Source organism: Natrix helvetica (genome assembly GCF_964273705.1).
Source record: "Natrix helvetica genome assembly, chromosome: 2".
Classification (NCBI taxonomy): Eukaryota; Metazoa; Chordata; class Lepidosauria; order Squamata; family Natricidae; genus Natrix; species Natrix helvetica.
The window spans coordinates 237,097,521-237,119,516 of record NC_138552.1 but is presented as its reverse complement, the minus strand read 5'-3'; the positions used below and the strand labels follow the sequence as shown (position 1 = coordinate 237,119,516).

The following is a 21,996-nucleotide window of genomic DNA, read 5'->3' as shown; positions in this document are numbered from 1 at the left end:
TAAAGTCACAATTAACTTGGGAAACAGATAAAATGATAAAGAACATACATTATCAGAGTTAAAAATAGCCATTATCGTAGCTAAACAGCTAACAATTCCTGCCACTTTGTAGCTCCCCCAAAATGTTAAAGCTTAGTCCTGGTCTAACAAAATTTTGCCTGCTATTATTCTTGTCATTTAGTAATAAAAAAGATCAAGATGGCATATTTACACCTGCAACTTGTTTTTGATCATTGAAAAAAGCATTAAATATATCCCTAATGGGGGCCATTTTTTAAAAAAGGCACTCATATTTACTTTTTCTACTCAGCATAAATAATCTGTATTTTATAGAATCTTTATTTGTGGAACGTAATAAGATTTAAATACTCTGCATTCAGAATAAACTGTGTGTGTGTACAGATGCTCTTCTGCAGCAGTGGTTGGCTGGAAGCAGAGAATGGTGATCCAAACAGAGAAGGCTCAGAACTGACCCACAATTCCTTGGTGAGGAAAAAGGCTTCACTCTTGTGAAGAGGGACTTTTGCTGTTTTGTACAGACCCACTTACTATGCAATCCTTGGAAACGTCAGCTAGATTAACACAAAACATAAAACCATTGTGATGGGGATGGAGAATAGAGAAGCTATCTAGCTAATATTTATGTTAACCCAGCATTATGTAGCGACAATTCCTTGAAATAAGTATAAGTATAATCTTTATTGTCATTGTACTTAAATATCTCATGCAGGCAGAGATCTGTCACCTTCTGCAAATAAACGCCATAGAGCCAGTTCCATTGGACCAGGAGGGGAAGGGATTCTATTCCATTCTCTTCCTGGTCCTGAAGAGCTCAGGAGGATGGAGGGCCATCTTGGATTTGAAGCACCTGAATCAGCATCTAGCCTACAAGTACTTCAAGATACAGTCCCTCCAATCCATCCTGGACTGCATAAGATGTCTCCCACAGCATTCATCAGAAATTACAAAACTGACACCTTTGCTTCAGCCGAAGCCTCCTTTGGAAGATGTGTTTTACAGCAAGTTGTCTCGGCTTCGGACAATCTGGACACGAATTCTTCTTTCCCTGGGACACAATAGCTTGGGTATGTCCCATGCATGGACTCTCCAAGCAGCGCACAGGAGAATGACCGTTGGCTTACCTGAACGGTCGTTCTCTGGGCGCTGCGGGAGAGTCCAAACCCACCCAGGCTGTATCGCGGTGTCGAAGATTCTACATCACGATCAAGATACCTGAAGGGCGTCCTACAGTGGGTAAGGCTTCGTTTTTAAACTGCCCTCAATGAGGCAAAGGAGGCCAGGTCGAAGAAAAATCTACTCAATCCTAAGGCAGATAGACTGTGTTTAACTGTATTTTAAAAAATGAACTAAAAACAAACAATACCTCCTCCCACTTTACTTCTAGAACTACTTAAGAGTCATCTTTCCCTCACAATGTGTTTTATTTGTAATGGCGTTCTGCAATAAGTATAATATTCTTAATCTTAAAGCTTTAACTTGAAGAGACACCATTTGGCTCAGTCCATGCTCCATCTATGGATCAAGCAGAGTCCATTCAAAAGGGGAAATTCTGAGGCCCTCTGTGCAAAGCAGTGAGACTCCACTTCATGATATCTTCCTGACTTGGGGCCTTGAGATAATACTCAGTAAGAAAGATGTCTTTCCTCCAGCCAAGGAAATTTGCTTTGCTTTGGCAGAAATGTCTTTTGAGTGTACATGCAGAAAAATTGACAAGGGCCAACTTGATGATAATTGGTGACGCCTTACTACTTAAATCCATATCTCAAGGATGGCAAGGAGTGAAGGAATTTTAGAAAAAGCTTCCCCTAACCCCACTTGTGAATGTTTTGATTTGCTTGCTTTAGATTAAAACTATTCCTGAAAGGCCTTCTTTTTGCTATATATGTATTTGGATTTACATTTATGCAACAACCCAATAGATCTTACGATGTTAACGTGCAGCTTTGGTTGCGTTCCTACTCTCCTGGGAAACTAGCTAAGGAAATGGTGCAAGTATTGCTCCAGCAGGAGCCCACAATCATTCTGCCATCACACGTTTCTCACATGTAACAAGAGTTGGATAGCATAACTGCTCTGCCTGAGGTGCAGGATGGTAGCAGAGGTATACCCTGTTGGGATGAGATTCAAATGCCCATTTCCCAGTGACGCATCTGCAGAAATGGCTTTACTTATCAACACAGGGTTGGTGCAGTGTCACTAACCCGCTTCCCTGAAAATAAACCCAATCAGGCTTTTGAGTGCATATGCTAAAATAATCCCTTCCCTGAAAATAAGCCCTCCCTGAAACTATCGCAACACAGCAGCAGCCATGAGGTGACCAAGATCGCCGCTTCCTAACCCTCAAAAATAAGATGACCTCCCCAAAAATAACGCCAAGTGCTTATTTCAGGGTTCAAAAGACACAGAACCTCTATTGTAGAGAATAGTCCAAAATCAGATCTTTCTGGCTTTGGTGAAAGAGAGGACAGTGAATGTGCTGCCACTATATCCGTGATGGCGAACATGTGGCACACAGAGCCCTGTCGGCACGCGAGGCATCGCCCAGCCCAGCTCCACCGTGCATGCGGGTGCACCTCCTGCTAGCCAACTGATTTTTGGGTCTCTGTTGCGCATGCGGGAGACGTGTGCATGTGTAGGGGAGTAGAAGGGTAATGTGCATATACGTGGAGGAATGCTGGGGAGGTTCGGCGCCCCCCCACCCCCGGCCCATTTTTGGTCCCAGGCGGCTTCAGGAAGGCCTGCTAGGCCCAAAATGGGGCATTGGAGGGGGTTGTGATTTCGGCACGCAAGGACAAAAGACATCACTGCACTATACCAATGGATCCTCTTCTCCCCATCTTTGCCGTAAAATGAAGCCATGATTGCTCTGTTCAGTGAGATGATTCCACCTTCATCTGAATTTGTGAGAAATGTTTATTTAAAAAGCTGTGGGAAAGCCAAAGCTTTAAATAATGTAAATAAATAGGACACCTCTTAAGAATTTGGAAAGCATTTTCAAACTTTATTTACAACTGTCACAGTGACAAAGATAGTTTGAAAAAAATGCTAGCTTTTTCCCTGAGGCTCAAAAAAGAATTTTACAGAAATATAGAATGTAATATATAACAGGAAAAGTTCCACTGGAGTGCTTTGTTCCTCAGACACATTCAAAAGTGACAGAAATACAAGCAACAATTGTATCTTTTAAAAAAGCAGAAAAATGATATGCAAATATTCAAAGACAAACAACAACCCCACTCTGTCCTTAAAGCATTAAGGATTTTTGTTTTTCTGAGTCTGAGTGGTTAACATTTGACAACTTCAAACTGGGACAAAAATGAAGATCCAAAAAGTGACTTTTGAAGGGGAAAAAAATAGGGCAATTCAGGTTGGGTGCAAGTGTGAAAGCTCATTGTACTGAACACCAAGACAAGAACAGATTCAGGGATACAAAAAACATCTGGATCCATCCATTTTAAAGCAACCTTGACAAGGCAAGGGTGCAAGACAAATTTTAGTGATGCTCAAACATCCACCAAGACAGGTAGTATATGTGTTACAGGTTCTTGGCTGAAAAACACACACACAAGAACACCCAACTACATCCCTACAATCTCACATCCACATGTAACAATGATTCACAGCTGTTAAGTTATTGCCATTATGTGGAAAACACATGCGAGACGAGACTGAAAAAAGTAACCCTGCTGATTTCAACAAGCAACTCTAATCCATTACCAGCAATTTTACTACTCATGAGGTATCAAAAATAAGTGTACATGTGTGTGTATGCGTGTGTCTTTTATATATAGCACATACATAGAGTTCCAACGAAGTAGGAAAGGAATGGAAAAGATCATGGGAAACGAAGGATTATTTTGACTATCTTGTTAAGGCTATAATGTTTATACATTATGAAGTTTTAGTTTCTGCAAAATTAATATGGAATCATTGGCTTTTAGTATCTGAAAGTCGTACTTGAAATTTCAACTTTGTAGAACTTCCTGCCAAGAAGCAAGATACCGTTTTTCTTTTTAATGAAGCTGCCAATTTAGCTTATCCAACTATTTGTTTGCCTTCTCGGAAGAGAGATATATGGGGCATGAGGAAAGAGATTATAATGGGGAATTTAGAACTGTGAACAAGGTAAGTCAATAAAAAAAATCCTTGGTTCAAAAAAAGTGTTATCTTCTCCACAATACTGAGATGCTGTAATACCTTTTGTTTTTGAAGATAAGCCCTTCTTTCGCCATCCTGTTTTTAAAAGGGATACCAATTCTCTTAAGGTCTTCCTAGTTAACAGCCTTGGTTGGCCCTGTACTATTATCATGAGCTCTTGATCCAGCATTAACGCATGACTAAATTCATAAATCAGTCCTGATGAAAAAGCCGTATTTCACAGCAGCATTGCTGACGGAGAAAGTTAAACAGCAGCTTCAGTAGCAGGAATGAAAATATACTTTTTGTTTTCCATGTCAAAATCTCCTGAACTTTTTTTTCTTAAGAAGCATTTCTTCCACAATCCCACCTCCCAAACAAAACAAAATGTGACTGTTTACAGCCTAAACAAGATAACTGCAGAACAAGTAGTAAAGGCCATTTCTACAGTCAACAGCACAATGGCCATACAAAGCTATTCACTGCGATGTTAAAATGCATGCCTAAAGAGGTGCAAGAAAGGAAAAAACATTTAAAAATATAGTTTATGTGCAACAGGTGAGCAAGCCAATGCCGGACCCTGCAGCCCAACAAAGATGGTGCGACTTTAAGAGGACACTAGGCTGCAGAAGGCCAACCTAGTTATTGACCCATGGCTCCTCTCTGGAGTTCTGCAGGAAGACTGCCTAATGTGTCATAGGAGCATTTCAGTGGCTTGTCTTCCAGCCTCTAAACACATGCACACATAAAACCAGAAAAAAACACTATGAGAAGGCAAGGTTTTGAGAGATGAACACTATTCTCATGCATTTGTAGCCAGAGGCAGTCCCTTACAGAACTCAGCTGCATTTATACTTGCAGTTATTTCTTCTAATACCACACACTTCAGAAGAAGCATGCTTCCTGCTGGCCTATTCCTCCACCAAAGCGCCCTCTAATTGCTTGGCTGCCCCAGGCAACCACCACAGAATTCAACAATGATCTTGAGAAGGGCAATCATTTTTGGCTTCCTTTGCCTGCCCAAACTTTCTTAGTTTTAGCTGGAGATTGTCACGTCAAGCGCTTCAGTTCTCAATAGAGAATATGAAAAAAACTAAGATCTTGCAGGTGCAAAATTGAATGTCTTTTGTAGAAAAGACACTTCAGAAAGCTGTTCTTTCTCCCTCAAGATAGCCTAACATCTTGAGTAGAACAGAAGATCTTCTGTGTTTTTATTGTTCCTTGCTCTCTTTCTTTGCTTCATCACAGTTCTGTTCCTCTTCTTCCTGAACCAGGAACTCCTCAGGTGGCCATCTTAATTCTCCACTCTCCACATCTCCTTCTGTTGGCTCCACCACAATGGAAGGGAGGCGGTCCTTCAGCTTACAATAACGATCAAAATCTGAAGGGTCAGGGAAAATCTGAAATGAGAGATTTACAGTAATCAATATCTCCAATCCAATGTATTTTCATTACATTTTCATTTATTCACAGCTATCCAAGTATCCTCCTATAGACTTCAAAGATGAAAAATGTTTTAAACGTAGGTCCATATTACTATAATTAAACTGATATGATACCTTATTGTAAGATTTAGAGCATAATAGGCAGCTGGGATTCTCAGGCAATTTTTTGTTGCTTTCCTTAAGTGATTATTTTAAGGCCCTCCAGGTGTTATTGATCTACAACTTCAGCAGGCATGAACACTGGTAAGGAACGCTAGCAACAATGTCTAGGGAGCCAGAGGTTCCCATTAGTTTATCTTTCCTTACTAGTTGGCTGGCAGGTAAAAGGACTTTGGCACTAATGGCACTTTGGCTCTCTTAACAGTCAAAAGATCACCACATCCCAAGGGAATGCAGTCTTCACAGCCTGATTTAAAGTCAACACATTTTTGACTGAAAATAAACATACCTTTCATGCAATGGTTACAATTTGGACAACATCTATCTTCAGTCTATGGGCAGATTACAAGCTGTCAATGACATTCTTCACATTCAGGCTTTTTAGATGACACATTCTATATAGGCTGGCCTTGAAGAACATTTGGAAGCTGCAACTGCCATGATGCAAGAACACATCATGGCAAGCATGCCATGATGTGTTCATGTAACACCACCGTTCCATGAGCTGCACTTGCTTACAGGGTGGGTTCTAGATGGAATCTAAGGTTCTGATGATCACTTATTAATCCCTACATGATAGTATAGATTATTTATGAGTTGCTTGCCTTTGCTCATTTGACTAGACCCAATAGGATGGGTAAGTTCTCTTCTACGGAGCAATGCCATCTAGCAGGATACAGGAGATATGCCTTTTAAATGATAGGTACCTGCCCCCATGCAAAAGACATTCCTCTCAAAGTCTAGACAAGCCTGACCTTGTCAGTCTTCCTTAAGGTGCCAAAGGCTTTGCTTTTCCTAAGATCTGGTGGGTTATTAGTATGCTATTTGATTGGCAAAATAGAAGGGATTTTTTTGGACCTCATGAACATTGCACTTGAATATTAGATTTTTTTTAAAAAAGTGTTTACTTAGCTGCTGTATTTGTGAGATATTGACCATACAAATGGTTAAATAAGGAAGACTCTTTGTGCATTTTGTACACAAAGGACATTCAGAAAACTGATCTGCAAGTTACTCTAATGTCTATAAATAAGTATCAAATGTGATTATAGTGCACAAAGGATGCAAAATGCAACAGATGTCCTGCCCATCAACTTCCTGAAACATCACTATATATAGTTCAGTTCTGGAGCTAGGCCTGGGTCACCCATAATGTATGAATTATGGTAATACTTGACTAACTGGACATCATTAGGAAACTCACTATGTTATGTCTCAAATTCTCCTCTTGGAAGGGTTGTTCGTCTCTATGCCTGATACTCCACTGGATTCTTGCCAACATCAGATCATACACAAGTATACTTTCAGCCATTACATTAAGTGACCTACCATTTTGCTCTGGCCAGGTTAGCACTGCCAGATGTTACTGTTGCCAAACCAGCAACTTGACAATTGCACTGGCCGACTGTCAGAGCTCTTTGCAGATACTCAACAGATACCATTTCCTTAGTCAGCTTTTCGCTGACCGTGATGTTCCCAGATGTTTTAGACACTAGCTCTCAAACCAGCACATGCATTTGACTTAGAGATATCTAAGAGCTGCATTCCAACAAATCTGAGTATTATATAAATACCCAACTGCTACCTAGATATTTTTCAAAACTTCAGATGACACTAATATCTATTAAAGCTCATCTGGAAATAATGGCAATATTATTGTCTGATCTATTCCATCCTAGGTATTTTATAAACTATGCTGGAGTTTCCCTCTCACCATTAAAACACATCAGATGACCAAATGGGCCCTACATGGATTCTACAAGTTGTGTATAAAGCATCAAGTTTGTATTCCCATTCAAGAGGGGGCAAATGTTGGCATTTATTAAAAGTTGCTTTCCTCAGTGGAGCATTTCCAAATTGTTCAGCACTACAATTCCCATTATTCTCAACCAACACTATCAGGTGCATTTGGGGGAAGAGATGAACTGCAGCCAAGCCCAAAGTTCATAATTTGGATAAGCCAATACGCATCCTCAATAAAGGAACAACACGCCTCCTATATCTACAACAGCAGCACAGGATAGAATAGCATTAAACCTTCTTTGTTATGGTAAGCACATTAGGTCAAAGTGGAATAGCTGTTTTGAAAATATGCTGACCTACCCCATTTTAAAGTAAGGAATAAATGATTTCTTTAAATAAACAACCCCCAATATATATGTTTTGTGTGTGATTTAAATAGCCTGAAGAATCTTATCTGTAACAGCTGCAGAGATAGAGGAGGTCAGGATTTTTCCACTAAGTCATGCTTTTTAAAAATAATCAAGGAAGCATAAAAATGAGATGTTGCAATTGCACTCAAGGATTATGGATGGCCCAATGGAAAATAAATGAAGTCACATTTCCCAGCACATGATAGAGAAACAAGGATAAGCTGTCAATAGAAGCAAAGAAACAAGAGCCTTTGCATAATGACATTTTAATCCATGAAGATATTCAGCTGAATATTGCTTGCACTCTTCTCTTTATAAGAAGAGGAGAGAGACTTAAAAACTATCTTTGTGGTTTTCAGAGCGGAGCATTGGAGTCAACATTGTCTTTCTCTCTGAATGTTAGCTGTACAGCTAGTCCTCAAATTATGACCGCAGTTAAGCCCAAAATGTATGCTAAACCTTTGTTAAGCGAGTTTGCCCTATTTTACGACTTTTCTTGCCACAGTTGTGATGTGAATTGTTGCATTTGTTAAGTTAGTAATATGGTTGGTAAATGATTTCCCCATTTGCTTGTCAGAAGGTTGCAAAAGCTGATTACATGACCCCAGAACCCTGCAACCGTCATAAATATGAACCAGTTCCCAAGCATCTGAATTTTGGTCATATGACCCATGGGGATGCTACATTGGTCGTAAGTATGAAAAATGGTCATAAGTCACTTTTTTCAATGTCGCTGTAACTTTGAACGGTTACTAAATAAACTGTTGTAAGTCGAGGATTACCTGTACTTGAACCTAGCCTCTCCTTGAATTCAATTCCTGAGGACTACTTGCAAACCCTATAGTTTTCTTGCAACTTAATTTATCGCTGCTTTCATCCAGGATATACTTTTTCAATTTCTCAGTTAAGTCTACAATCCATAAGAACTCATGTTGGTTTCCTATCCAAGTCGAACCAGATTCAATCCTGGTTAATGCTGGAGATCAGCTATGAGGTACTAGCAATCTAGTGTAGACAATTATTCTCTGCCGTTCACAAACATATTGAGTGTACAGTATCAAGATTAATTCCAAAGTGCAGATTTTATAGCTGAAATATAGACACCTATCCTTTCTACTTCAACCCATCACTTTTTTTTGTTGTATATTGCTTGTTGCTAGAATCCTGCACACTCTTTAGTGCCATTCTGGTCAGCCAAAAGCAAAGCTAAGTTATAGATTTTGTACCTTTTCCCCAAAAGCTGCTTGTTATTGTCTAGCACATTCTTTTTGTTCAATTTTCTGGAGAAGATTTATTGCAAATTCTTTTTCTGCTCTGCATTTTATGTAACTTTTCACTAACCATCTATGGCAGCAGTAACATTTTTTTTTATACAACTAAACATTTACACAAACTCTTTCTCAGGCCACAAAGACATAGGAAGCAGACTGGTACATTATGAATGTGCTCTGTGGCTGCCATAGGAAGAAGAATCAAAGGTCAGGAACTGTTCAAATACAGCAACAAGTAACCATTATTTTTATTGTTATTTAATTGGAATATTCACAGATAATAAGAATACTTATTTGCTAGGCCCCTCAAAGAGGAGAAAAAAAAGAAAACTCAAAACTTGAAGATAAACATCTTTTCCTGTGCCAAGTGACACCACACCCCCTTCCTCTAGAATTGACTGAACTTAGCCCCAGAATGGAAAAAAAATGCTTAACCAAGCCTTGCTAGGAAGGAAACCAATAATACGGAGAAAAGGTTTTAAGCACCTAGCTAGACTACTGAATGTGTTCTAGTCCATACAGTCTACAAGACCTTCACTGGAATTAGCAGTAGTTCACAGGGCCATATTTATTCAGTGCTATCTGAATGCAGCCAACCCAAACCCATTGATTGCACTGTCTGGTTGCAACCCCAGACATGTGCATCCTGATTCAATGAACCTACCAGACACATTAAGACTACTTTTTGCAACCTCATTAGGATGCCGAAAGCAGCAGCCACGGGTCATCTAGCTGGTCCATTTTGCGTTTGATGAACACCAACGGTATTCAGAGGTTTTGGTGTGGTGGATCTCAGGAAGATTTGTCTTTAACAGTGCGTAAAATAACACCCACAAAGAGAGCCCAAAACAAAACAAGGACTGCTGTGCAGTCCAAGTCATGTACACCAGAATTGCTTCTCCTTCTACAGCTGATAAAGAGATCTCACTACAAAGGATCACCCCGACTTCATTTGCAAAGAGAAACTTATTCTGGGGTGCTATTTTGGCAGGCTTCCAATTCACCGCTGCTTCACACAACAGCTTGAATGGCTTTCGGATCAGCTTTGAATGCCTGCTGCCATAAGGATCAATGCACTTAGTTACCACTTCTTCATAGCAATTTCAATTTATATATAAAGAATACTTGCCTCTGAATGTTGGTTAGTCAACCCAGTTACCACAATGACAGGCTGACTCCATGGTCATCACTTCAGATTCTATTCTGAGGGTTTTTTAAAAAATTCTTTTAAAAGGAATTTCAACACAACATTATTTTGACAGCAGAGTAAGAATATTTTAGTCCTAAATCAACTTCAATTTCCAATACTATGATTAGTGCTAGAGTCAATTGGCATCAACGATCAACTTGGAAAAAAAAGAACGTAGTCATTTTCTGGTAGAAAGGAAAATAGGAGAACATAATGGATGTGATCCCAAATTCAGGCTAAAAACTAGCAAAGCCTTTGTTTCAATAACATTTAAAAAAGAATAAAATTCCCTGACAAGAATGTTGGGATATTCACTCACCATTAAATTAGATTATTATTTTTTGCCATTTTGCCACTTTCAGCTGTATGTTTATATTAATAAGATGTAGAGGGAGAAGAGTTCCCATACATTAAAAGTATTATTAAAGGTAAAGGTTCCCCTTGCAAAGTCATTCCCGACTCTAGGGGGCGGTGCTCATCTCCGTTTTAAAGCCAAAGAGCCAGCGTTGTCTGAAGACTTCTCCGTGGTCATGTGGCCAGCATGACTAAACGCCGAAGGTTCACGGAACGCTGTTACCTTCCCACCAAAAGTGGCTCCCCTTTTTTCTACTTGCATTTTTATGTGCTTTCGAACTGCTAGGTGGGCAGATGCTGGGACAAGTAACGGGAGCTCACTCCATTATGCGGCACTAGGGATTCGAACCGCCAACCTCTCGGTTGACAAGCTGAGCATTTTAGCCACCGTGTCCCTAACAACATTATTACACAGTCCCAAAGTCTATGTATATTCTGGATGTATTTCCTAGCTTCCATTTGCTATTTATTTAGCAAAAGAGGCCTTCTCTGACCTGGCACTTTCCTGTTGTTGGACTAAATCCTGCAGCATCCAACCAGCATTGGCAATTCTAGCTGAGGGATGGCTGGAATCAGTAATCCAGGATGTCTGCGGTTTGCCAGGCTAGGGAAATCTCAGCTAAAGGATTGCTAATTTTAATAGTTAACATTGGTCACCTTCAATAATACTGGACTTCATTACTCAAGGCGGTGTTGAAAAGCTCTTTCAAAAGAAATAATGTCTGTTAGAAAAGAAAGCTGGCCTAGATGTTATGTGGAGTGCACTGGAGTGGGGGGTAGATTGTGAATTTTAAAGGTGCAAAATCACTACTGCTTGTGTGCAAAATTGTACCACTCAGATAAGCTAAAACTGGATGGGGGTTCAAATTTAACAAACAAAAATAACTAGAAGAAACCCTAAAGGTTCTAGTCTAAAGACAAACAACCTTATGCATTCCAGATGCTTTGAGCTACAATTCCTCATTCTGGATAAAGTTCATGAGAATCAAAATCCAAAACCAAACCGAGTTACAGGGAGTCTTCAACTTAAAAACCACAATTCAGCCCAACATTTCTGTTGTTTAGTGAGATGTTTGCTAAGTGGGTTTTGCCTGATTTTGCCACCTTTCTTGCCACAGTTTTTAAGGGAATCACTGAATAATCTGGTTGTTAAGTGAATTTGGCCTCCCTATTGACTTCCGTTGTCAGGAGGTCACACATAAGGTGATCATGTGGCCCCTGGAACACTGCAGGGATTATAAATGTGAACCCAGCTGCCAAGCGTCTGAATTTTGATCACATGATCAGGGGGACGCTGCAAAGGTCGCAACTGTGAAAAACGGTCACAAGTCCCTTTTTTCAGTGCCATTGCAATTTTGAACGGTCACTAAATGAAACGTTTTAAATCAAGGGCTAACGTGTGCCCTATTGTCTATTTGTCTCCTCCTTGAAAGAGAGAAAAAGAAAGCAGAGCTGCTGGCACATCTTCTCTCTCTCGCCAGGTATGTCATTAAATGAATTTATGAATTTTATCTATAATTAGTTATCACTAGTTAATAATTAATAATAACTATTAGTTAATAGTTATCAAAAACCTCTTTCTTTGAAAAACAATGCAAAACTTCAAATCAAAGAAGCTTGTAAAGAACTAAGCCAAAATCAAGCAATAGAAAAGCTTGGAGAGCAATAGAGGACAACTTCAAACCCACTTCAGCTGGATCGCACCTTTTCTATCTTGATCCCATTCCAGGTTACCTAAATGTGATTCAGTAGATTCAAGTGCCATCTACTTGGTAGTTTCCAGAGTGGGCTTCTAAAAAAAATACTGTTGGCAGGGGTCCCCAATCTCTGGGCCACGGTGCACTACTGGGCTGTGGCCCATTTAGTACTCGGCCGTATGAGTGGCAGGCCAGTGCACATGTGTGCATGCAAACAGCTTGATTTGCACTAGTGACCCAGTTCCCATGTCGGGCCTCCAAGCCGTAAAAGTTGGAAACCACTGGTGTATATACCATTTGGTAATTTCCATAACAAATTGGGATGAGGGCTTAAGGGGCAAAATGGTTAGATATGCAGATTCTTAAAGCAGCCATTTCACCTTTTAAAACTTCTAAAATCTCTTGCCCAAATTGGTCCTGGCTCCACCCACTTTTAGGATATAGCCCCAGGTATGGCTTGCAAAGCCGAGCATTGTTTCTTCCTGGAGTTCCTATCCACGTCTTGAAGACAGATGCCATTCTGCAGCTTTCCTTATTCATAAATGCATTACTTAGCAGCTGATTGAGAACTCAGAACAGGAGGGAAATAACTCTCCAGATCATATTTGAGTTGTTACACTTCTCAATTTGATTGGAGCGGGCAGCTGTTACTTTGGGGAATCCTGACATTTGAAAGTGCACAATTCAATAGAGACATTTTTTGGTAGGAGTAATACATTAGGATGAGAAGATTTTTTTTGGGCCCATCCCAGAAACAAAATGATGTCCTCAGGCTGGAGAATTCTTTACGGAGAATTGGAAATCACCAGAACAATACTACAGTAAAGTAACCTTCTAAAAAGTGCAGTTCTCTTCAGCTTCCTCTTTCAGATTTACAAGGAGGAAAAAATGTTCCTCTAACCTCTGCACCAGGTGTGTGTATGTGTGCGTGTGTTGCGTGAGTGCGCGCGCACAGATTACTATCTACCCCCTGGTGTATCTCTAGATGTTTTCCGAGAGATAAGGAACCTACAGGTCCCAATTTTAAAGCTGCAGCAACCGTGAAGATCTAAACTGGTCTGTAGATTTGTGTTCAGGTTCACCAAGAAATCCTAGAGCCACCATTTGTCATTTTCAAGGCACATAATGTATGCCTAGAGTCATAATGGTATCGCCAGCCTTACAAATTTTTATTATAAATTTTTTAAAAAATCTGGATCTTCAGGTTTCTTTTCAGTGGTTAGCAAACTTTTCGATTTAACTTAAAAGTTTTTAAATGTAATTTCCCCTTATTATTTAATCAGCTAAGAGTTAAAATGCAGGCAATATTTCAATTTAGAACAGGGGTCGACAACCACCGGTTTGTGGGCTGGCACCAGTCTGCGGCATGCCAGCAACTGGGCCACAGAAACAAAAAATGCCCCATCCACGGGATATAGGTAGCATGCAAAACCACACCTATTCTGGCCCGCAAAAACCTCCCTCCACGGAACCGATGCTTGGTGCCCAAAAGGTTGGGCGCCTCTGATTTAGAACATAGGAAAAACTATGTGTAGACAGCAGTGACGTGCAGTCAGGGGAGGCAGAGCCTCACCGCTCTCATCATGAAAAGAAAAAAAAGAAAAAAATATTCTCCCCTTTTCTCTTTCATCTCTTTCTTGCGCGTGCAAGAAAAATACCCCAGGATCACGGTGGCGAGGACAGCAACTACTTCTGCTGCGCTGTGGAGAAGAGCCACGCTGTACTCCTCAGCGCTACCCTCAGATCAGTGCGAGCCGCGGTCCCCTTCATGTTGGCTCAGGAAGGAGGGAAATGGGACCACGTGTGCAGGAGACTCCTCAGCGCCAACCTCAAATCAGCGCGAGCCGCGGTCCCCTTCATGTTGGCTCAGGAAGGAGGGGAATGGGACTGCGTGTGCAGGGGAAGGGGACTTGCAAAGATCAAAGTTGTCACAGTCCTCCCTCCATGATGATCATTTGATGACGTCACCAGCCTCACCAGCCATAAACCTCACCGCACGTCACTGGTAGACAGTGTTTCTCTAAAGAATACTAGCATCCAGTGATTTTGTCTTGCAAATATATAGGTAACCAATGAATCCCTAGTGTAGGAGTTTAGATAATCATTTAGACATTGTAGCACCCTACAATGATCTGAACTAAGAGTACAGGCCAGTGGTGGGATACAACCGGTACACCCCGGTACAGGGGTACCGGTGCCTGCTGGGAGCACCAGGTACCATTCTGGTATGGTGTTCGGGAGGCCCCGCCCTTCCTCCTTACCGCTATTTGAGCCGACTGGGGCTTTTGCGCACACACACACGGAGCATACACCGCCTGCGTGACGCTCCATCAAGCAGTGGGTGCGTCACGGGCGGTAAGTATGCATGTGTGCTGCGCGTATTCACATGGTGGACACTGGGCCCCGTTGCAATGTACCGGTTGCAACGGGATCCAGAACCCACCACTGGTACAGGCGTAGCACGTGAGGATGAGGTCAAAGCCAAAGTTCTAGTTATTCTAAATGACGATTTTTGCTAATACAACAAATGAGTTTCAGGGGTTTAACTCCCCTCAATCACTGAATTCTAGCTTCTGGTTTGATGAGTTATCGAAGTTAATGGCCACAAACCTTTTCTAGATCAAGTTGAAACTACATAAATTCTAGTATATTTATAAGATAAGAGTCTATGCCATCTAGCATAACCTTAGAATTGTTTTTGCTCTGTGAGATATAGAGATTAAGAAAACATTCTTCAAAAACATTTTAAAATCTGAATTGCTGGCAGTTTGGATGATTTATGAGCCAAAATATAGTCATAAAATCATCCCAAGTCCAAACACTGCCAAGTCTTTGTGGGCAGAAATAAGCAAAAAGCAATGTGCTTAAGGCCATTGATTTAACAGTGCTTCTGCTTCACTCAGTAGAAGTTGTACTGGTAGTCTAAACATATTGAACTCAATCCAGCTGGCCAAAGTTATCTGAAACTCAAAGTTTACTTATTCTAATTCAGGTCAGTCTCAAAATAGTTAAGACCCTTGAGCCTTACACTGGAAATTCATGTGGCTTTTTTCAGTTCTGATGCAATGTTTTCTAACTGTATTTTTCCACTGGGATTCATTCCAAAATCAAACTAAAAAAAACATTGTTAAAATTAGCCTGAAGTAACAAAGATTCCTTGCACTACCATTCACCTAAAGAAAATTTTATTTTCTGAGATAATTGAATGTGAAAGATAAGTCAGACGTGACCTACACACCTTCCATTCAAAAGACAGAGCAGAGTTAAGAGCCGCTGAGGGGGGAAATCCTAATGGGATTAGAAAATGCTTCAGCAAAACCTGCTATTGCTTTACAAAATCAAATTGCCACTTTATACAGTACAACCCACATAGTCCTTAGGTTATGACCACAATTGAGCCCACTTAACATTTGTTAAATGAGTTTGCCCTCATTTTGTGACTTTTCCTGCCACCGTTTTAAGTGAATCTTTGCATTTGTTAATAATGTGGCTGTTAAGTGAATCTGGATTCCCTATTGATTTTGCTCGTCAGAAGGTTGCAAAAGCTGATCACATGACCCTAGGACACTGCAGACATCATAAATATGAACCACTTGCCAAGCAATTGAATTTTAATCATGTGGCCATTGGGATGCTACAATGGTCGTAAGTGTGAAAAAATCTTTTCTGCGCCATTTAATTTTGAACAGTCACTAAATGAACTGTTGTAAGTCGAGGACTAACTGTATTTATTCAGAAATATGCTGAAAAAACTCCAGTAGTATTCAATCAGATCAAAGCCCTATACAGATGGTTATTCTGTCTCTATTCTGTCAGGCAGATCACTATTGGTTATCCACAAATTGGATCTGAATGGAACAACATTTACTCATGCCTGTAATTTATACCATTTATATGCTTTTCACTTTCATTTCAGGCTTGCAAACACTAATATGGAAACATCCAAAGTAACCAATCATTACTTCCAACCAAGAATTTGTTAAAAACAACAAAAAGTCATCAAAGCCAGGGTAGAAAGAAATGCTGTAAGGCTATACATTAGCAATATCAATAATACTTCATAGTACTTTATAGCCCTCTCTAAGCAGTTTACAGAGTCATCATATTGCCCAAAATAATCTAGGTCCTCATTTTATCAACTTTGGAAGGATGGAAGGCTGAGTCAACCTTGAGCCGGTGAGAATTGAACTCATTGAGCTATGAGCTTGCCTGCAACACCACATTCTAACCACTGCTCTTAAACTAAAGTATGCTACTAAAGTAAAACAAGGAAGGCTTACTCAATGTCAAATTTATTCCAAGTTCTAGGAGGCAATATGAAAAATAGCACAATTAGATGTTCTTGCTAAATGTATCAGTGACAGGCCAACAATGCGGTTCCTTCAGTTCTGTGATTGATATGATGCCCTCACTCTCTGGGTTAGTGCATCCTGGGCCAGTTGCAATCTCAGAGTCATCTTCAAGGACCATCATATGGAGAGATTATAGTAATCCAACTTTCAAGGCCACCAAAATATGTATCACCAATGCTCAATCTCTCTTCTCCAGGATTAACACCAATTTATTACCCAAAGGTGATAAAGGACCTTTTTTTGCCAATGATCTAGATCCAACAGAACACACAAGAGATCCAACAGGACATCTAGTCCTTAATGGAAACTGCAATACCGCCACAAACATCCAGATTAAGCCCATCATCCATAGCCTGAATGAACCTGAATAGCCGGTATTGAGAGAGACATAGCCATAATGTTTAGTACCATTTATATCTTATAAGAAGCAGATTTTAACCTTTGTGAATTTATCTGCTAGACTCTTCAATAGAACTTTTTCTTCAAATAGTTAAATTTACATTTACTTGTAAATAAGTCCATCCAAGATCCCTCCAAACCCAAAACACTAACAGTCTGATTCTGTGCTTTCTAACTGCTCTTGCCAAGGAAGCATTACAAATAGGTTTGAAAATTTTAAAATATTAAGAACTGATTCATCAGCCTTCTAAAAAGATTACTATATAATCCCAATTGAATCCATTGGCAACTTGCAGTTAGTTAGCTGCACTAAGGTTTTTTGCATGGCAGTGAATTTACCTGATAGGATAGGCCATCTTTGCGGGGGCTTAAACCAATCTCATCCATAGTTGGAGCGCTCATCACCTCAGTCATGTCAGCTGATCTCAAATAATCAGGGCTGGAAACAAAGGCAGAGAGACAACTTCAGCAATTACCCTTTTATTCAGTTGCAATTAATAGTAGATAAGCAAATAAGACCTGGGATTCCATATTGATAAGGAATTCTAGTACAGATTAAGAAACTTAACCATTTCAATGCATATAACCAGTTTTAATTCTGAGTCACTTTGAACTGCGAGGTGGACAGCAAATTATTTTATTTTATTTAAAAAATAGTTATTTTGGAAAGTACTTCAACCTATTTGGGAATAGATTGAAAAACACTGTCCTACAGATTCTGTGAAGGCTTCAAAGTTAAGAATTTTAAGCCACCTAAGTCACCCAAAGGTTTCAGATTGATTCATTCTATAGCCCAGGTTTTAGTTTCACCCTTATACTCATTGTTTCCATTATAACTTATTTTGAAAGCAAAAGTACATTTCAGATGCATGCAAGCAACTTCTGTATTTTAGCATGTGCTAATTCCACCTCAATTTCCCAGCACAACATTTCTTTAAAGTTTCCTGCACTCACTTAAGTTTCAATATAAATAAAAACAATGCATGTGGGTAGCATAAAGCTGCCATAAAGGAATAATATTGCAATAATATTCCATTGGCTGTTCTACACTGAAAGGCATCTTTTAGAATAGCTACTCCAGATAATAACACACAAGAATGTCAATATAAAGAATGTGAACCCATCAATCACCAGTGTCTAAACCATAATGGATAGAAGGTTATATTGCACCAGTCAGTCACGAGACTGATCTTTATTCCTTGCTTGCTCTTACAGCACCTGCTGCTTTTCTAAATTAATACTTTAAGTGCAAATACTGAATGTCCAGCATCAGCTTTGCTTAGCTTAAAAACAATAAGCCAGATCATCCCAAAGAATCACTTGCACAAGTAACAATAGTATCATTACAGCATATTATATATAATACTAGGATGCATATTGTACTTTTAAATTATCACAAGAGATTTCTGCTGCTGGGAGGAGCTTACACTTTTATATTTTGATTAGGCAGACTAAAAAAGTAAGAAAACATTATTGGAGACACCTAAAGTTGTCTGAAAGATGGGCAGCTATATAAATATTTTTTAAAAAAACAACAATGTATGCTCCTATGCATTTTAGCTATATATTCAAGGGAAGCAACACTTGGTTTTATATTCCAGGTTAAACAGACTGAAAACACTGTTGATTTATTTCTTTCCCACTCTTTGTCCCTTGGTCTTACCTATCTTAGAAAACAAGACTTGCATCTTGTCCTCAGAATGCATACATACACATCTTACTTCACCCCACCTCCCTAATGGGGTGCCACAACTCTTCACAGCAAATTCAGAGAAAAGTACCATCATCCCTTAAACTCTACAGTTGGTGAAGAGGCAACAAGTTGGTCAGAATTATTTAGGAAAATGATTTAGAGCTATCAGTAACACTGGGGGCGGGGAGTGGGGAGTTAAACCTTCCAATGACTTTGTTTGCAAGAAAATGGGGCTATAACATTGTGACAGGGATTTGAGGTCAGCCAAACAGCTAGACTTTAAGACAATCAGAATAGAAAACAAAAAAAAATGTTGCAGCTAAATAGAACATTGGCTTCTTGAGGGTACTTTTTTAAAAAAAACAAGGTATATAAATGTTCATTGGCCAGGGAGCCATCCAAGCCGCAGTGTCTGGCAACAGAATTATATGTAAAGCAACAAGAAAATTCATCAAGTAAGATAAAATACATCAGTTGCCAAAGATCTCAGCTTTTCGTCTCGCAGGCTTTACAGAGGAAAGTTCACTTTCCTTACACTGTTTCTGCACTAGCTCTCTCGGAAGAGATGCATATTTTGCGTCATACTTGCCACTTGTACTCAGACTACTGGATTCTGGTAAAACTGCTAAGAATTTACTGTCTGTCTGCTAAAAGGTATTTATTCTTCTAATGGCATTTGTCAAGAGAAGCAACACACAGAGACAATGGGAATACATGCACACCAGGGCTTAATATCTGAGAGGGGGAGCTATTTCCCCCTCCTGCTCTCTGCCAAAAGGCAAAAATACTTTAAGCATCCTTACTGACATCAAGCCAGCTTTTCTTGAAAACATTCCAGGGAGGAGGTTATACAACTTTGCCGCAGCTCACTCCTCATCTTAACAACAAAGAAATTGGGCTGCATTCAGTTCTAAAGTGCAAGCCTAACCCATTGGGTGCACCTGCTATAAAATGCACATTTTGGGGCAGATTTGGAGCCCCAGTTTTTGTGAAAGTCCAAATTTTCAAACTCGGGGATAAATCCGATGGAACCAGGAGTTTCTGAAGTTCTATCCAGAACCCCTTGCTCTCCAATGCTTACTGTACCATGTTCACCCACATTCGGGATGATGGCTTGGGGCTTCTGAGTTAATTGAAGCACCCAGAAGGCAAATAACCAAATCTTAAATCCATTTTTCTCTCCCCATGCCCGCCCCCCCCTACCATCAAAGTTATTACTTCCCAACCGGAAGAATAATTTGGTCTAGTGGCTTAGGCAGCAGGCTAGTAGGAGATTGTGAGTTCACCCGCCACCTTATCCATGAAAGCCAGCTGGTTGACTGGACTGGTCACTCTTCCTCAGTCCATCCCACCTCACAGGGTTGTTGTGAGGAATATAGGAGGAGTGTCGGATAGGTTTGCTGCCTTGAGTCGTTTGCAAAAATAATAAAGGCAGAATGCAAATAAGTAAAAAGCAATTATGGGAGCACCCATTCCAGAGTAACGTCTGCAGCCTCCTGCCTTTGTTGACCGTCTTGAAAGAAGCAGCTGTTTAGCAGCAAACTTCCTACTGCGATTACGGTACGATTCTTACCGTAATCGCGTCCCACCTCGCGGGGTGGGGGGAGAAGTCCCGATAAAGAAACGGGGAAAATATTTGGGACTTTTCATTGCTATCCGCAGAATTCTTCTAACAGACCAGTTCTTTTTTTGGGATTCTAATAACCCTGATTGCCCCCCCCCCCCCCCCGCTGATGGGATAGTGCTCCATATATGTTTGTTTTTAAAAACCTAGGGAGCTAAACAGTTGCAATAAGGAACACCGGGGGAAAAAACAGCTGCTGTGCCGGTTATTTATTTTCCCACAGAAACTAAGCCAGTAGTAGCTGTTTTGTTTTCTCCATGGAGCTCCAGCTGGAAGAAATCAACACTTGCTGACAAAAAAAAAGTCCCCCCCCTCCCTGGGACTTCATCGCAAGCAGGCAGCCTCGATCCAGACACCACCGCCGCCCCACCGCCTTTCGCGAGAGGAGAGCTGCCGCCTTCGCCCCGCAGCCCACTCCTCCACCACAGCCTCCCCTTCTCGCAGGAAGCCCAGATCTGCCTGAACCGGCTCTTCCTGGTGCGGGGAAGCGGAGGACAAGCGACGGATAGAAGAAGCGCTTGGGAAGCAACCTCTCCCCCACCCTCCCCACCCGAAACAATAGGACGTGCCGAGACTGCTAAGGAGGTCCCCGGAACGCCACCCGCCGTTTCCGGGTAGACTTCGGGCTCCCGAGAGAGCTCAGCGGGAGCCGCTTGCGGGTGACCCGGGACAAGGACCGCAGGCGCCGTCCTGCCCCCGTTTTGCGCCGGACTGGAGGGACGCGCCCAAGGGCTTGTGTTCGTGGCGCCCGTCCTCTCTCCCGTCCTTCCTTTGTTTCTCCCTCCCGCGCCTTCAACAACGCCCCCCCCCCCCAACATTCCTTGAAGTTCTCCGTCCAGGCGGTCTCTCGCAAAGGTGGCGTAAAAACCTCTCCCGATTTCACACCTCTTAAGAACACCCACCGAGCCCCGCCAGCCTCACCGCAGCGCCACGTTACTCACCAACGAATGGAGAAAAATACAGACATGTATGTAGTCCTAACAAAGAGGTCGAGCCAACGTCCTTTTGTAGCTCAGCACAGGAGTAGTGCAGGAGGAGGAGGGGAGGAATACACGACGGACTAGAACTAAACCAACCCAGAGAGAAAGAGAGCGGGCTACGGTCCCCCGTGAGAAACTCTGGCCAGGAGATCTCTCAGAAGATTAAAAACGGATATATATATATATATTTCGGGTTGAAGCTGCTCGGTGAAGCGTCTTTCTCCCACCTCACTGCAGCTACAGGTTTGCTTCCACTAAACTGACCAGCACAAAGAGTTTGAGAGCTATTTTTATAGGCAAGGGGGGCGTGTCCAGGCTCACAAAAGCCCGCCCTCTCCCTCCGATGATGTCACAAAACTCATGAATGGTTTTGTGCGTTTGGCCTGTAAAGCAGAGCCGCGCCGTGGAGGAAAAGAGGCGGGACTGAGGGGCATTTCTATTGGACGGCGGGCCTCTGGCATCATCTTCGGCACGAGCCCGGCTTGCCGCTGTTGCGCCGTGTTACCTAACGCTGATCTCAGT

The 21,996-nt window shown here is 41.2% G+C and overlaps 1 protein-coding gene across 1 annotated transcript; it reads right to left on the bottom strand.

The window, feature by feature from the left end:
* Positions 1-3,001: 3,001 nt before the first annotated feature.
* LBH (LBH regulator of WNT signaling pathway) lies at positions 3,002-21,748 on the bottom strand. The gene is made up of 3 exons (XM_081943348.1): positions 21,436-21,748; positions 17,517-17,616; positions 3,002-5,558 (listed from the first exon to the last, which is right to left on the bottom strand). Exons 1-3 carry the CDS (start codon positions 21,459-21,461, stop codon positions 5,370-5,372), a joined length of 315 nt encoding a protein of 104 aa, XP_081799474.1. The 5' UTR covers positions 21,462-21,748; the 3' UTR covers positions 3,002-5,369.
* Between the last annotated feature and the right edge of the window lie 248 nt (positions 21,749-21,996).

Coding starts and splice junctions, on each gene's coding strand:
- LBH (XM_081943348.1), bottom strand. CDS start 21,461: ATGTCTGTATTTTTCTCCATTCGTTG. Junction 17,617..21,435: donor GTATTTTTCTCCATTCGTTG/GTGAGTAACGTG, acceptor CTTTGTTTCCAG/CCCTGATTATTTGAGATCAG. Junction 5,559..17,516: donor AAGATGGCCTATCCTATCAG/GTAAATTCACTG, acceptor CTCTCATTTCAG/ATTTTCCCTGACCCTTCAGA.